Source organism: Camellia sinensis, chromosome 15, assembly GCF_055761805.1.
Source record: "Camellia sinensis isolate YWXY chromosome 15, ASM5576180v1, whole genome shotgun sequence".
Classification (NCBI taxonomy): Eukaryota; Viridiplantae; Streptophyta; class Magnoliopsida; order Ericales; family Theaceae; genus Camellia; species Camellia sinensis.
Window position 1 is genome coordinate 21387073 of NC_138975.1, and position 15079 is coordinate 21402151.

The 15079-nt window shown below is 32.1% G+C and overlaps 1 protein-coding gene across 2 annotated transcripts; it reads right to left on the minus strand.

Moving 5' to 3' along the window:
- Nucleotides 1-6215: 6215 nt before the first annotated feature.
- LOC114291243 (uncharacterized) lies at nucleotides 6216-13746 on the minus strand. 2 transcript variants are annotated; one of them, XM_028235288.2, is made up of 7 exons: nucleotides 13524-13746; nucleotides 11734-11879; nucleotides 10899-11056; nucleotides 10614-10742; nucleotides 10079-10204; nucleotides 8528-10002; nucleotides 6216-7806 (listed from the first exon to the last, which is right to left on the minus strand). In XM_028235288.2, the coding sequence occupies exons 2-7, from the start codon at nucleotides 11877-11879 to the stop codon at nucleotides 6508-6510; spliced, it is 3333 nt and encodes a 1110-aa protein (XP_028091089.1). In that variant the 5' UTR covers nucleotides 13524-13746; the 3' UTR covers nucleotides 6216-6507. The 2 variants fall into 2 exon arrangements, with proteins under 2 accessions (XP_028091089.1, XP_028091088.1); XM_028235287.2 differs by having other exon boundaries at nucleotides 11734-11928.
- Between the last annotated feature and the right edge of the window lie 1333 nt (nucleotides 13747-15079).

A 15079-nucleotide genomic window follows, 5' to 3' on the forward strand; every position in this document is an offset into this window, starting at 1 on the left:
AAGTTATGTGATTTAAATAAGATAAAATTATAAAAAAGATATATTGTTCTAACATATTTAATATCCCTTAACTTTTGGTTGGAGGTCTGATTATTTTTTGATTTATTAATATTTTTTATAAAAAAATATGTAAAAAAAAATTATGATAACTTATAACAAATAAGTTACTTATTTAGGTAGTTTCCAACTCATATTTCATTGTTTTTCGTAAAAAATTAAAAAATATATTAATTTATCACTTTCCAAACAATCCCTTAGGTAGAGAGAAGATATAATTTATAAATGTTATGTGACTTAAATAAGATAAAATTATACAAATGATATACTATTTTAATATCTCTTAACTTTTGGTTCAAGTTCTGATTATTTTTTGATTTATTAATTTTTTTATAAAAAGATATGAAAAAAAATTAAAAAAATAATATGATAATTTATAACAAATAAGTTACTTATTTAGGTAGTTCTCAAACCAAGTCTACAAGGTATCAAATTATCATTATTTTTTTATAATAAGTTAAAAGTCTAAAAATAGTTAATTTCTAAACACTTCCAGAGTATTGCGAGGGTCAAGGTTAATTAAGTTTGGAAAATTAAGTTATATTAGACTATTTGGTATAGTTTATCTAAGTTGTTTTAATGTTTTAATATTTCAATAGTCTCTGACAAATTTTTTAGTACATTTTTTATTTATAATTTATTAGATAAAAATAATTTTAATAAACTGGTAAAAAAATTAATTTCTAAAATTAGGTAAGAGGTGCTTTTAAGTTTTACTAATAATATGTACTAGTTTATGTACATGATACTTCAAGACTAATTATATGATATAATATACGCTAACCACATGATTAGTCATTACTTACACTTAATTGCCTAATTTTTTTATAATAAATATAAAAATAAGTTATTAATCGCATCCTAACAAGCTTTTCAAACACTCGTCTCATTTGTCATCTTTTGTTTATCTTGTATTTATTTCATAAAAAAATATCTCTCCCTTATGAGAAATATTATTTGTCATCAAATTTATATAATTTCGTTTATGTATCTAAAAACTAAAGAAAATTGGCAATAAAATTCAATTTATGCTTTGCAAGCAGCGTTGGGTCCATTGGAACTTTTTTTTTTTTTTTTTTTTTTTTGTGAGAAGTATAGGCTATGTAGAATATTGTGGTGAGAAGTATATTTTGTTATTTTGTAAGATATTTTATTTTAAGTTTTTCCCTTTTCTATTTGTTCAATTATTTTTTATCTGTTCAAATTTTTTTAAACCTTATCTGTTGAAATTTTTATTTTATCAATGTGAAATTTTATTTGTTGAAATTTTAAGCGCATGAAATCTATCTAGTGAAATATTTGTGTGAAATACTATATGTTAAAATTTTGTCTGTGTAAAATCTCTATTTGTTGAAATTCACAAAGCTTTTGTTCAAAAAAAAAAAATTCACAAAGCTTGTTTTTATTATTTGTTTAAATTTCCCACCACCAACGCTCAAATATAATCCAAGGCACTTGCGTGCACAGATATATATCTGTTCAATTTTTTATTTTATTTTTTTATCTATTCCATTTAATTTTTTATCTGTTCAATTGCAATTTTACAAACTGTTTTTCACTCTTCTCTCTCTCTCCTCTCACATTCTCTCTTCTAGGGTTTATCTATTGAAAAAACAGCACAGCTTGGAGGAGAGAGTTTTTTGAAATGGAGGATGATCGACGATGACTCACTGTCGCACTCCACCGGGGAACATAAGACCCAAATCAGAGGCCTTTGCTGACTCATGGATTTCAGAAGCCTTCACTCGAGACACCAAAACCCTAACCAAAGCCCTTCAGCAATCTCTGTCCAACTACTCTTCCTTCGATCTCAGAATCATCTCTCCCTTCTTCAATCTCATCAAGTCTGAAACAACGATTTCTGCGACAGTGGTGCTGGCTCAGAGCAGTGGTTCTAGATCGGATCTGAAGAAGGCGGCAACGACGAAGCTGCAGAACTCAATTTCAGTCATCGAGAAACCAACGAAAAGGAAATCGCAGGCATTGAAGAAGAACATCAGACCGACTGAGTGTGGAGTCGACGAAGTTGAAACGACGCATTGCAGTGGTGTGATGAAAAATCTCAGGAAGAGAATTGAGGGGTTTGGGGGCGGTGATAGAGAGAGATAGATAGAGGTCACCGGCGGAGGTGCATAGCGCAAAAGCAGGGGGCGGAGACGCAACGTTGCTGCCGTTGAGCCCTAGGATCGGGAATGAAGAGAGAGAAGAGGAGAGAGAGAAAGAGATAAATATGTTTTGGGAAATTGATTTGAACAGATAGTGTTGGCATATTTTATATGTAGAGTGAGTAATTTGGGATTCTGCGAGAGCTCGCCTTTATGGAATTAATATAGAGCAAATTACAAACACCTCCTTGGTGAAGATACAGATTCCTCCCTAAGGTTTGAGAAATTACATCTCACCCCCTGAAGTTTATATTTTCATAACAAATTGTTCCCTGAAGTTTTTAACCTTTAGGGGGCAATTTGTAATTTCTCAAACCTCATGGGGAAATTTGTATTTTAACCAAACCTCGAGGGGTGTTTGTAATTTGCCCATTAATATATTAGCGCGTCGATTTTGGACCAGGAAAATTTAAGTGGTTGTTTGGGATGTCCTATATAAGTGTACTTTTTGTCTTTTTAGATTAAAAAATTGAGGAAGAAAATATAGATGTTTAAGTTAATTTTTTGATTTTTTATGAAAAAATGTGTAATAAAAAAATTATAAAAATTGGTTTGTAGGGGAAAATTAAGATTGAGAATTGTGCAGTCGTAATTGTTGATTTTTGGTGAATAGTGTTAACTTTTAAACTTTTTAAGTAATTTTTTGACTTTTTGACTTTTCTTGGACATGCCACACTTGGCCTAAATTTAAATTTATCGCCTGAACCCTAAAAAACCAGTGAAATCCACCATGCTATGTAAGAAGACACATAAAAGATAAATGTTTTGATAAAAAATTGGTGATAGGTAACATATAATCTTATTTTGAGGTGATAACATATGAATAATGTTCAGTTACTTGTTTTCGAATAAATAAATAATGTTTGGGCCTGTATTTTTAAATTTCAGTCATATGTTCAAGAGTTCAATTTCGAAAAAATGACAAACATATTTTATTATTTTTTCATTTTTTTCAAGAAACTTATCCTTACAAGATTAATCTCCTCTAAGTTAAGAACAACATCAAAGTTATGAACATCTTCTAAACTTTTATTGTTATACTCCTCTCTTCTTATGGAGTGTTAGTTGCCAGAAAAACTTTCACTCATTGTCATTGTCGAAGAAGTATAGGTAATCAAATAGTCGTCACCGTTACCGCCGGAATATTGTCGCCAAAGAGTTTTCAAAGTTTTGGAGGTGGGTAGGTTTTGAAGATGGAATTTGAAGAAGATAGATGGGTGGTGATGGAGGTAGGTGCTCTTATATGATAAACCTAATTCATTGTGTAGTGGGTGTGTAGATTTAATTTTGGGATGGAATATTCCAAAATTAATGATGTCCTTTGTAGTAATTTTATTTGAGATTATTATTGTAATAATAAATATAAAAAAAAAAGATAAAAATTGGGGATTCTAAAATAATTTATGGAGTGTTAATAACAGCACTCTTTTTTTATTATGGGTAGATTACACTGACACCCCTTGAGATCTGGTCTAATTACATCCTATTCCCTAACATTCTGGAAATTATAATCTCACTTCTGTAGTTAATAGTCTCATTTCACAAACTTCCACACTTATATAAAAAGTAATAACTCCTAGTAAAAAAATGAAAGAAATTACATTAAAAAAAAAAAAGTAAAGGAAAGGAAAGGATGGAAAAAAAAAAAAAAAAAAAAAAAAAAGAGAAAGTAAAACAACGTAAGAAAAGAAATAGTACATGAGTTCAATGTTTTCATTCTGTCTAAATAATTACAATGACAAGAGAATTAGTATAATTTTCCAAATGTCAAGAAGTGATATGTATTAAATTTAAATTGTAGAAAGTGTAAATATAATTTACCTTTTTATTATTTTGAGACTTAATTTTATTATTGAAATAGAAGCCCTTTATCACTATTATATATGGACTTCATATGTTAAATTATTAATTTTTTTATAATTATGTGTTCAAATTAATTTGCGCAAATTGATGGGACGATGACAATCAATTTGGAAGCGTGGCAGAGAATTGATGCTTCGTTCATTTTCAAAGATGCATCCTTTGCTTTGCTTTTGAGTACCCTTTTGCCCTAACTCTATGAACTCCTTTTATCACCGTTCATGGTGTGCTCGAGGAGGTCTCAAAGGCTCGTGCACATTTGCAGAGTAGGCAGACAAAAGTTATCCCATGTGTGCTTCTTGGAAATTACACTTGTACCGTACAAATTCAAACTCTTAGCAAGAAGACAAAACCCATTTCCAAACACTCATCAATTTGCCGTCGTTGAGACAACTCACATCATTAATTTTATTTAGTTTAATTCAACACGAAATTCTCTGATGTAAAATTTGTCTTTTTGTCTTAAGATTAGTTTGATAAATATGTATATTTATTTTTATAAGATAAAATTATTGCTAAAAAGTTGATGTGTTTGACAAATGTTAAAATATTACTTTTTGTTATTGAAAAAGTTCAAGTATGATTTGGATTTTTTTGTTTGAATTTTTCACTTTCTTAGATCCTTGAAGGACTAGAAAGTATAAAAATAAATAAATAATAATAATAATAATAATAAATTTTAAAATTTTATTAAAGACAAAAAAAATTTAAAGAGTTTTTTAACATTTGTCAAACAAATTGGGCTTTATTAAAAATTTGATTTTTCCCCCTTTTATCACCTAAATCCGCTAAAACCAAACAACCAAAATTAGTTTTGTTTAAAAAGCCTAAAAGTTGTTTTTTTAGCAAAAACCCAACAGTGCCCATTGCACTTTCAACATTTTCATAATTCAAAATTTTATCATATTATACAATTGAAAGTACATTGAAGATAAAAGACCAGAGAAGATCTTGGTAATCCACGAAGTCCCTGCTCACTTCTATATATAAGGTTTGTCTCTATTAATTGCTGATCAAAATTGTTCCTTAATCGCTAGTGTGGTGTTGCATTCACATTCTTAATCTTTATTGTTTACTGTAAATTGATAGCCATGTACCTGCTTTTGTAGCTTAATTAATGCTATTGGCCATGGCAGGCGACCTGCCCATTATACCAAAGACCCATTTAGCCCATTTAAGTGGAGGAGTACAAGCATATCTTCAATTATTTTATGCCATTTACTCTAATTTTACTTTCACATATATTCATATAATAGAGAGGTAAAAATTGTTATTGAAACAGTCTTTCATGAGAACACCTGATCTCAAAAACTAATTATTGAGGTGAGACGTGTTCACTTGGCACATTTAACCTCAAAAGCTAACTATTGAGACAAGACATGTTCATTCTACACCTACCGTACGCTAGTTAGAGACACTCTTAATCTAGCCTCTTGTACGGAAACTTAACCTCAAAAACTAATTGTTGAGAGGTAAGGTGTGCTCACTTTTGGCATCTACTGTGTGCAAATCAGAAACACACACTACTCGCTAGTTAGAGACACTCTTAATCTAGCCTCTTGTACGGAAACTTAACCTCAAAAACTAATTGTTGAGAGGTAAGGTGTGCTCACTTTTGGCATCTACTGTGTGCAAATCAGAAACACACACTACTCGTTCGAAGTATTTAGGCTTTGATATCATGTTATACGACTTTTGGATATATCTCAATTTTATAAACTAGTTATTGATGTTTATATATTACAAATTACTTTTGTACTCAACTGATATAGGATAGGTAACAGATCAATATTCTTAATTTGAGTGAACAGAAACTTTAAAACCCGAACACCAGACATGAAAAAGGTGTTTCTTCAAAAAAGAACATGAGAAAGGTGGACTAGGTAAAGACGAGGAAACTAAAGAAAGTTGCTACGGGAGAGAGAATCAATTCAGACAACTTGGATCAGAAATTTCAAGCTTATAATCAGGAAATAATGTTTTAAACATGATATGTGTGACACTAATGTACAATCAATCAGTACATTAATTTTAAGAGGACAACCAAAACATAGCAAAATGTTTTATCCAAAAATATTTTCTGATGAAAAATGTTTCCGTTGAAACAAACTGAGAATAACTGATAATTTGCTCTTTGCTTGAAGCCAAATTTCTGGATGTTATGGAGATGTATTCAATATAATGATAAGAATGGGTTGATGCAATTATAGAAGACAATCATTCAGCAAGAAAACCTAAATATAAACATTTTTCTGTCAATGATCCAAGCACCATCTAATCAAATTCCTCCTCGCTGGTTTACCAAAAAAGCTTACATTCACACTATAGAATTCGAAATTTGAGAATAGTTTTTCCGATCATCTATATAACTGACGGTTCCTGTCCAAGAAAATCTTTGAACATACTCCGGAAACCATCATGAAATTCACTTTTGAGCAGGCTCTTTGAGTGCTTGGAGGTTCATCATCCTCAGTCTAGGTCTGCCCCGCTTGGAAATCAATTTTCTACATTTTAAATATCCGCTTCCTCTCATGAATTCATTTCCTGCTTCAGGTATGCTAAAATCAGCCGGGTTTCTGTTAACAGAGCATATTTCAGTTCCAGCCATCTTGTCCGCCTCACCATTGCTAATTGGGCCATCAATCAAATGAGACTTCAAAGGAAGCATCATTGAGTTTGAAGGAGACAAAAACCCTACCCGCAAACCATCGATGGGAAAAGATTCACGGGTTTTGCCCAAACCTCCACTTCCAGAGCCAGACATGTGTGATATCCTTGAGCTCATCCCAGCATCCATGAGTTTCAGCAATTGTGTCGCTGGCATGGTTTCATTTGTATATAAATCAGAAGGACTGATGACTGGGTGTGGGAAATTTCCGATCTTTTTCTGTGTGCATGCACATGGCTGCTCTGCATTCATCTTCTTAAATCTCTCGAAATCAAAGTTTCTATTCAGACTTTGTGACAAGTTTGCAAACTTCTGAGAGCTTTCAATTCCTAAAGGATCATCTGCTACATTAGGCAAAGAAACATGTCGTGCTCCTCTAATTTGCGTCGGACCAGAAACAATTCGATGAATAGGATGTGATGATGAACACTGCAAAAAAGAAATAGGCCATCCATGCCCCAACATATCACCCTCCAATCTGCAACTTTGAACACTAATATTCTTACCAGTGCTAGCTTCAGCAAATTGGTTTCCACTTGAATGGTTCACTGAAGAGACTGAAAATGGAAATGAACCCTTGTCATGAGATTGTTTCAGGTGTTTTATTTTGGAACCAATGCTTTTGCGGGGTTTCTTAAGATGAGAAGAATAGGCTATTGTTTCTTCTACAGGTTCAACTGCAACACTCTTAGCTGCAGCAGATATGCCACCTCGTGCATTGCTGGATTGAGGTTTATGCATTTCTAAGTTTTTCTCCCATAAATATCTTGAGTTATCTTCATGAATTCCACTGAACTCATTTTTATCAGCATCTTTCAAATTCTTGGTTGTTTCTGTTTCTGACTCACACAACATTTTCTTATTAGAATTCTCAGCTTCTAGACGACGCCTCTCATGCCGGTTCTTAGCTAAGAGCTCCACAATCTCAATTGGAATGTCATTTACAGATTCCAATTCACTCATCTTATCGGCTATTTCATCACTTTGGTTTTTAGTGGCTTCCGAATGCCCTTGGATGCCCATGTTGTTCTCGTAATTGTCTATGAAGGGGAGCTCCTGAAAATAAAAGGAAACGTTTCACAAAAATAACGAACAAGTTCAACAATTGATCATTTCCTTCCATAGAGGCAAATGTGTAGAAATGTAAAAATATAAAGCATATAATTAAACTGAAAAGAAAAAGAACATAAATCACATATATATACTTAGATGGATGAACATATCCATATTTCATATGTGAATGGAGGTTTTCATGAACACTAATTTCAAAACTTTTTACATGCTAGTCAAGAAACAAAAGCTATGCAAGGAAAACAAACAAAACTTAATATTCATCTAAATTGAGAGGAACAAGAAGTTGGTTTATGGAATATTAAATGGCTTGTAATACTAGATGTGCTTCTTTGCTGACCATATCCACTGTTCTTAGTTTCACCGTAGGACCATATACCACCAAAAAAAAAAAAAATGCAGTCCAAACCAAAGGCAAAACTCTATTTGGTCAATGATCAATGAGCGTTTCTAGTTAGCATGCATGATTGCTGTTAATCATGGAAATTCAAATAATATTATTGTTGATTATTGAGTCAGACAAGTGACACCAACATTTCTTGTAAGAAATCAAACCGCCATTGTGACATCTAGTAAGCCAGCAGTTCATAGTATATTTTTAACAAAAGATTTTAACACAGAGGAAATTAAAGCACACCAATTGTTTTTGATACAAAAATCATAGCACTTGCAATGATATTGGCAGTGGCAGAAAAAACCTCAATACCTTTGACCAGATTGTGGATGCCCCATCTTGAACTTGAGACATGTTATTTTGCTTGATACTCGTACTAGCCTTTTTGTGGGTAGCCTTTTTATTTTTCAAACCAGAATGTGCACCTCTTTCAGAAGATGAATTAGTGGCATATCTTAAAAATACACCTGTGGTTTCAGCATGCTTGACTACTATCTCTTTCCCACTTCCAATTTGAGATATCTCTTCTTTGTGGTTCTGCAAAGTTGATTCTCTATCACTTCTCTCTGAATCCATGCGACAATTAACAGAAGCATGAAGTCCTCTTCCAGATATTCTCTTTTGTGCTGTTTTAGCAGGAACTATATCAGTTTTAGTGCTCCTAAAATTTACATCTTGATAAGTTGCTGAACAGTCACCTTCGACAAGAGCCATATTGGTTTGCAACTCACTCACAACAGCCTTTCCACGTGCAGCTTTGTTGCTAAAAACACTAGGGTGTATGTATATTCCTGTGGATGCATCCATAGCAGATCTGAAGGGAGAAATTCCCACTCCAACTTGATCGTGTTCGTCATCGTGCCTTATAACCTGGTCCTGACTTTGCATGCCCGCTTGTAGAGGTATTAAAGTATCCCGAGCATCCTCAAGAATATTACTTTCCTTTAAACAAAAAGTAGATTTCTGATTGCTTTCTTCAAACCGAGTCCTCTTATTTTTTTTCTTGCTCTGAATAACCTTTCCATCACCAGTCCTGTTTTCATTGCATCGAATTTTGAAATCACTACGTAAGCCCTCCCAACCAAACACATCTTTTACTGATTTAGAATTAGCAATTTCAGATGCTGAGTCAAAGCAATTGTGCGTTGGGTAAGACCTTGTAGAGTCTATGCAATTGTTCTCTTGATCTCTCTCATAAATCCGAATTTTTTCAGACACACTCTTTGACCATCTCATTTGTGAAGGAGGTTCTTGGTCTTTGGCTTGAAGCGTTTTCCTTCTTTTGCTCTTAGCCTTGGCATCCTTTTCAACATTTTCTTGAACAGCAACCTGACCCCCTGAATGAATATCTAAACCTAGGCCATCAAGATCGTCTGCATAGTTAGTTTGAGTGACCTTGGTGTTGACATGATCAGAACTTGTTATTCCATCAGAACCGGAAATTTTGGTGGAAGCAATAGAAACCTCGCTTTTTATGATATCAGTCAACAAGCGGAACTTTTGTGGTTTTCTAGAACTCAAAATTTGGCTTGAATCACCTGGCCAATCTGTATGAAATTGATCGTGGAAACCATGTGCATCATCATCATCATCCTCGCTGGATTTCAAGGGATGAACTTTGCTTGTATGACCACCAATAAGAGAATCTACAACCTCCTTCTCCGAAGTCCCCAGTTTGGGTTTTTGATGCAACATCATTTCCTCCAATTGTTCACTGTTACTAGTTCCACAATTTTCCTCCACAAGTTCCTCCAGTCCATCGCCTTCCAAGTTGAGATTTATTGTTTCTAAAAAATCAACAATGTCACAGTAAGATGTGTTGAACAGTGTCTATTAGTTCACAAAGTATCAATAAATTTTTACCTGTATCTTTAGTAGCTTCTTTGTTGACACATTGAGCATCCATCATTTCACAAGTATTTGCTTCTTTTATTGTCTTATCTACATCCTTTACCACAGTATTGTTGTAGTTTTCAGATGTATTTATATCTGCAAGAAGCACAGGCAATAAATTTAGTTCTTACATAGGTTCATACATTGCTAAGATCTAAGAAGCATGAAGACTTTTAAGAAAGTAACGTGTTGTGTCCAACACCAACACGACACTCGTCGGGCACTTTCTAACACTTGGACACAATGAAACACATTACAAGTTTGAATAAAATAACTTGGAATTCAATGATAAAACAAAAATAATGTACCTTGTTTAGACTTTTAAAAATTATATGACATATAATTATTTTTTTACACTTATATATGACAAAATAAATATGAAATTATATATTTTGCATGTCTTCCGCATGTATCGCGTCCTACAGTTTTTGAAAATTTCCATGTCAACGTGTCTGCATCCATGCTTCTTAGGCTGAGATCATCTCATGATCATACATAAATTTACCTGGTCTAATGATAGACATGACATTGGCTACCATTTCCTTCGTATGATCATGTATCATTGGGCAAAGTTCAGAACTGATCACATCCGTTGAAGTATTGACATCAGAATTGCTTGATTCACCAAGTTTATCTGCAGATGCCCCCAATATTAGAAAGCAAGACTGTGATATCAATATGACATGTCGTGATGCCATTCGCATGAAAAAAAAAATTACAATAGAATTTAGTCATGTAACGTAACAACTGGAAACCAGTCTAATATCTGCTGCATCATCTGAAGCATCACCTCTCTGGACACAGTTTTGGCAATCCCACCATCTAAACTCTGGGACATGTAGGGGAGGAAGCATGTCAGCTAGTTTCTTGGATTCTTGATTGTCATCAAGAGAAGAAAATGGCCAACAAATTTTCCAGTCTTTTCTACAAATCTCAGCAACATAAGCACTACATTCACAGAATCACAATATATGTGAATTATTAGGAAAGTTCATCATCAAACGCTTCAGTATTTTCTTTGCTGCTAAAAAAAAATAAAAAAGTACATAGCCTGCAAAAGTACCTATATAAATTCTCCAGATAAAATATCACAGTTTTTTTTTTTTTCTTCTTCTTCTTTTCTGATTATGTATATTCTTTGGCATTGATTTGTAAGACAAATAAACGAGATCTAGTATGAGTTCAATTTCCATTTATGCAAAGATAAGTTGTATAATAGGATAAAAACATTCATGATGAACCTGACTTATATAAGGCATAATAAAGGTGATATTCAACCAAAATTAAATCACCATTAATACGAATGGTCATTGACAGCACAAATTAACTGCAGCAGAAAGTATTTATTCTGTTTATTTATGCTTGAACATGAGAAAGGGTGCCCACATATGAAGAATTTAATTTCTCACAGAAATTAAGCACACAAATTCATTTTTGATGAAAAAGAGACTAACAATGCAAATTGCAAATGAACATCTCATTTACCATATTATTTTGTTCATAAAAATTTGGCATCCATATGTTCAACAATTTGAAAATTGGTTTTTAACCAAAGACAACTACCTTCAGAGTGAAGCAACTAATAATTATTTCATGCTTACAGCATACTGATGTTAAACACTTACCGAATAGAGAAGTGCCCGCATTTGCCTGTCTTTTTCTTCTCAATGGCACTAACAAAGCCAACAGATGTTGGGTGACTGCTCGACTTGGTAACAACATTGCCGACATTTGTTTCACAAACTCCCTCTTTGGTGGCATTCTTCTCCATCTTCAGGAAGTAAACTTAGATGATTTACAGCGCAGAGATAAGGAAAGTTCTAGACATAAAGGAAAAATCAGAAAGGTTCAAAGCTGATTACATGCATGACATGCCGGCTATGACAGATTATATCATGAAATATAAACCCCCAAGGCAAAAATTAATTAATTTAATTAAAATTAAAAATTATAGACCCTACAAGAAGGGTAAAGAAGTATAGTATGAGACCTTATTGGGTTTTTCATTATAAACATGCAAGAATAGCATGTGATCTTTTGAAGCAGTAACAACATGATAAACTAAAGCTATGGAAATAACAAAAGAAATTGGGAATTATTTGTGATGGTGTAGGTTTTACACAAGGTAAAAATAAATAATTTTTTTTTTTTAAAAAATAGTAATAAAAAAGCATTGGCCAGATGAGTTAGAACATTATCATATGAACAAAATGCGTCAGTCAGTAAAATTAGATATATAAAGGGTTTAGCACCAATGGGAAAAAAATGTAGACAAGCAACTCAGAAGTCTGAACACAAACACTTATATCCAACTTAGATCAAGTATTACATTTAAAAAAAAAAAAAAATCTGGATGTAAACGAAACTAATGAAAAATAGAGCAAAAGTATATAACTGATGTAGCACAGTAGCAGTAATATAAGATAAGAAAGATATAAAGTCTACTGTCACAATTAGACTTAACACCATGCCCAGATCACCGCACAGCAAGTTTGTTCACTAGAGTCAATTAGAACATTGCTACCAATAATGTGAGCCCTTAACTTTATTGAGTAACCATGCAATGGAACATTTAACTAAGCTTTTCCAGATATGGTCAGTTATGAGAAAGAAATAAAGTCATACTGTCAAAATTAGACTGAAAACCAAGCCCAAATCACCCACAGTGAGTTTGTTCACAAGGGTTAATTAAAACATTGCTACCAATAATGTGAGCCCTTACCTTTATCGAATAACTATGCAATGGAACATTTGACTAAAAACATTTCAACAGATGGCAAAATTGCTTCATAAAATAACAAATTTTATCAGTAAACAGTAAGCCTCCGACGAGGGTAAAGAAAGTTGGGTTTTCAAGGCTTTTTACCGAATTTTATACATCAAGACAATTCAAGAGGTGAAACCCACTAAATAAAAGTTTCAAGTTACATCACAAAATAACTCCATCAAAATTTCAAACAAAATTAATTTTGATCTTTTCCACAACATTTACACGCATGCCAACCACTATATATGCCCATAAGCATTAAATATAAGTCTATACGTACAAGTATTTGTATTTACATATAGAAAGAATAAGGAGACTTGAATTTTACCCCAATAAAATTGTTATCACACCACAATACAACATCAATCTTTATCTGGGAAATAAAACAAGTAAGGGTTCATGACTATACAGCAAGAGATAAAGCAAAATTCTTAAATACAATAAAACCCTATAGCAAAAGCTTTGATCTTTAATCAATTGTACACATAAAATAAACTTGATTCAACATTAAATGGATATAAAAGTGAAGATAAAGCTCAGTACAGCTAAGTTTGAGCAACATCAAATTAAAAAGAAAGATATAATCCAAAGATTTAAAAGCAACAAGTGAGAAAGAGAGAGAGAGAGAGAGAAAGAAAAAAAACCCACTTGGTGTTGATTAGATATCAAGCCCAAAACACCATGGAAATGCTAAGCGAAGGTCTCAGAAAAGAGATCAGTGGGTGTGAAGGTCAGGAGGTGAGGTGTGTGGATAAGATTTGGAAATGGGTGAGAGGGAATCGAGTGCGCAAGTGAGAGAAACCCTAGTTCCTTTCTGGGTTTGGTGAGAGAAAGTAGAGAGAGAGAGTGGGTACGTATAAGAGAGAGAGAGGGAGAGGGAGAGAGAGAGAGAATATTTATGTACCGTGAAAGGAGAGTGAACGGTTTAAACCCGCCATGACAAGTGTTAAAGACTAGGAGTGTGAAGTGTTAAAAAAATAACATTTTAATTAAGTTTTATTTTTAAAAAGATGGTAGTTTTTTTTTTTTTTTTTTTTTGGTTAAATTTTTTTTGGGTGTTGTCCTCATCACTACCCACTATTAGGTTATGCAAATACTGTTAGGTTAGGTTTTTTGTTTTGAGAAATTTTTTTTAAGCTCGTTGATATGATAATTTTATAAAATAAAAAATATATAATATTTTTATAATAATTGAAGTGCTTTAATATTTTTTTTTAAAAAAATCGATACAAAAAGAATTTATCTCAATACGAAAATTTTAATTTTTATGAAGAAATTTATCTGATTTTACAGAAAAAATTTCATTAAAGAATCTTAACTAATAAAAAAAATTGTATTGAACATCTCTTACTATCCAAAGTTGGAGAGAGATGTTTCACTAATTTTTTTTTTAATTTTTCTCTAATTTTGGAGTTTTTATTTGGCTAATAGTTTTAAAAAAAATTATATTATTATTTTTAGTATGTTTCTAAAAAAAAACTATGTAAAAAAATTACTTTTTCAGGTTGGTCTCATCCATAAAGATCTAAAAGTAAATTATTTTTGAAATTTTTTATTTTTTATTTTTTATTTTTTACTAAAGCTCATATCTATTTTGAAAAGCTATAGCTAATCTTACCACTCAATAGATGTAGAGTAAATATTCGCCGGTTAAAATTTTTCTTTAGATGGTTAAATTTGGACAATTTGATAAGATAAAAGACTTTTTTGACTTTTTAAAAAAGAATTATTTTAAACTTTTCAGTTTGTCTAGTATTTTTTTAAAATTATTAAAAAAATAAAAAATAATTGCCAAACCCAACTTTAGTCTAAAGATAAACGTGTTATGTCAATTTATTATAAACTCTATGTCTTTATCGAAATATACATAAATTCAAATTTTAAATTCGAACAAAATAATCTGACCCAATATTTAGATGGATCAATAAATTTTGCGAGTGAGCACACAAATTTAAATCTTTACTTTACAGAGAATATAGACACAACACTATTTGATTTGCAGAGTTGAACCTTTCTAAAGAGTCCTTGTTTTGTGCCAACTTTTTTTAATTGGTAACCTTAACCTTAATTTGAAGCTTAAACCTAACTCTAATCAGAGGTCAATTAAAATTATTATGTAATTGTGATCATTCTATTTAGCATTGAATGTAATTTGCCAAATTCTTTGTATAATAATTACAGCTCTAGCAAAACAGTAATAATTA

Excerpts from the sequence above, each read along its gene's own strand:
- LOC114291243 (XM_028235288.2), bottom strand. The coding sequence starts at position 11,879 with ATGGAGAAGAATGCCACCAAAGAGGGAGTTTGTGAAACAAATGTCGGC. Across the intron at positions 10,743-10,898 it reads CCAAAACTGTGTCCAGAGAG|ATAAACTTGGTGAATCAAGC; the intron begins GTGATGCTTCAG and ends GGGCATCTGCAG. Across the intron at positions 10,003-10,078 it reads AGAAGCTACTAAAGATACAG|AAACAATAAATCTCAACTTG; the intron begins GTAAAAATTTAT and ends TTGATTTTTTAG.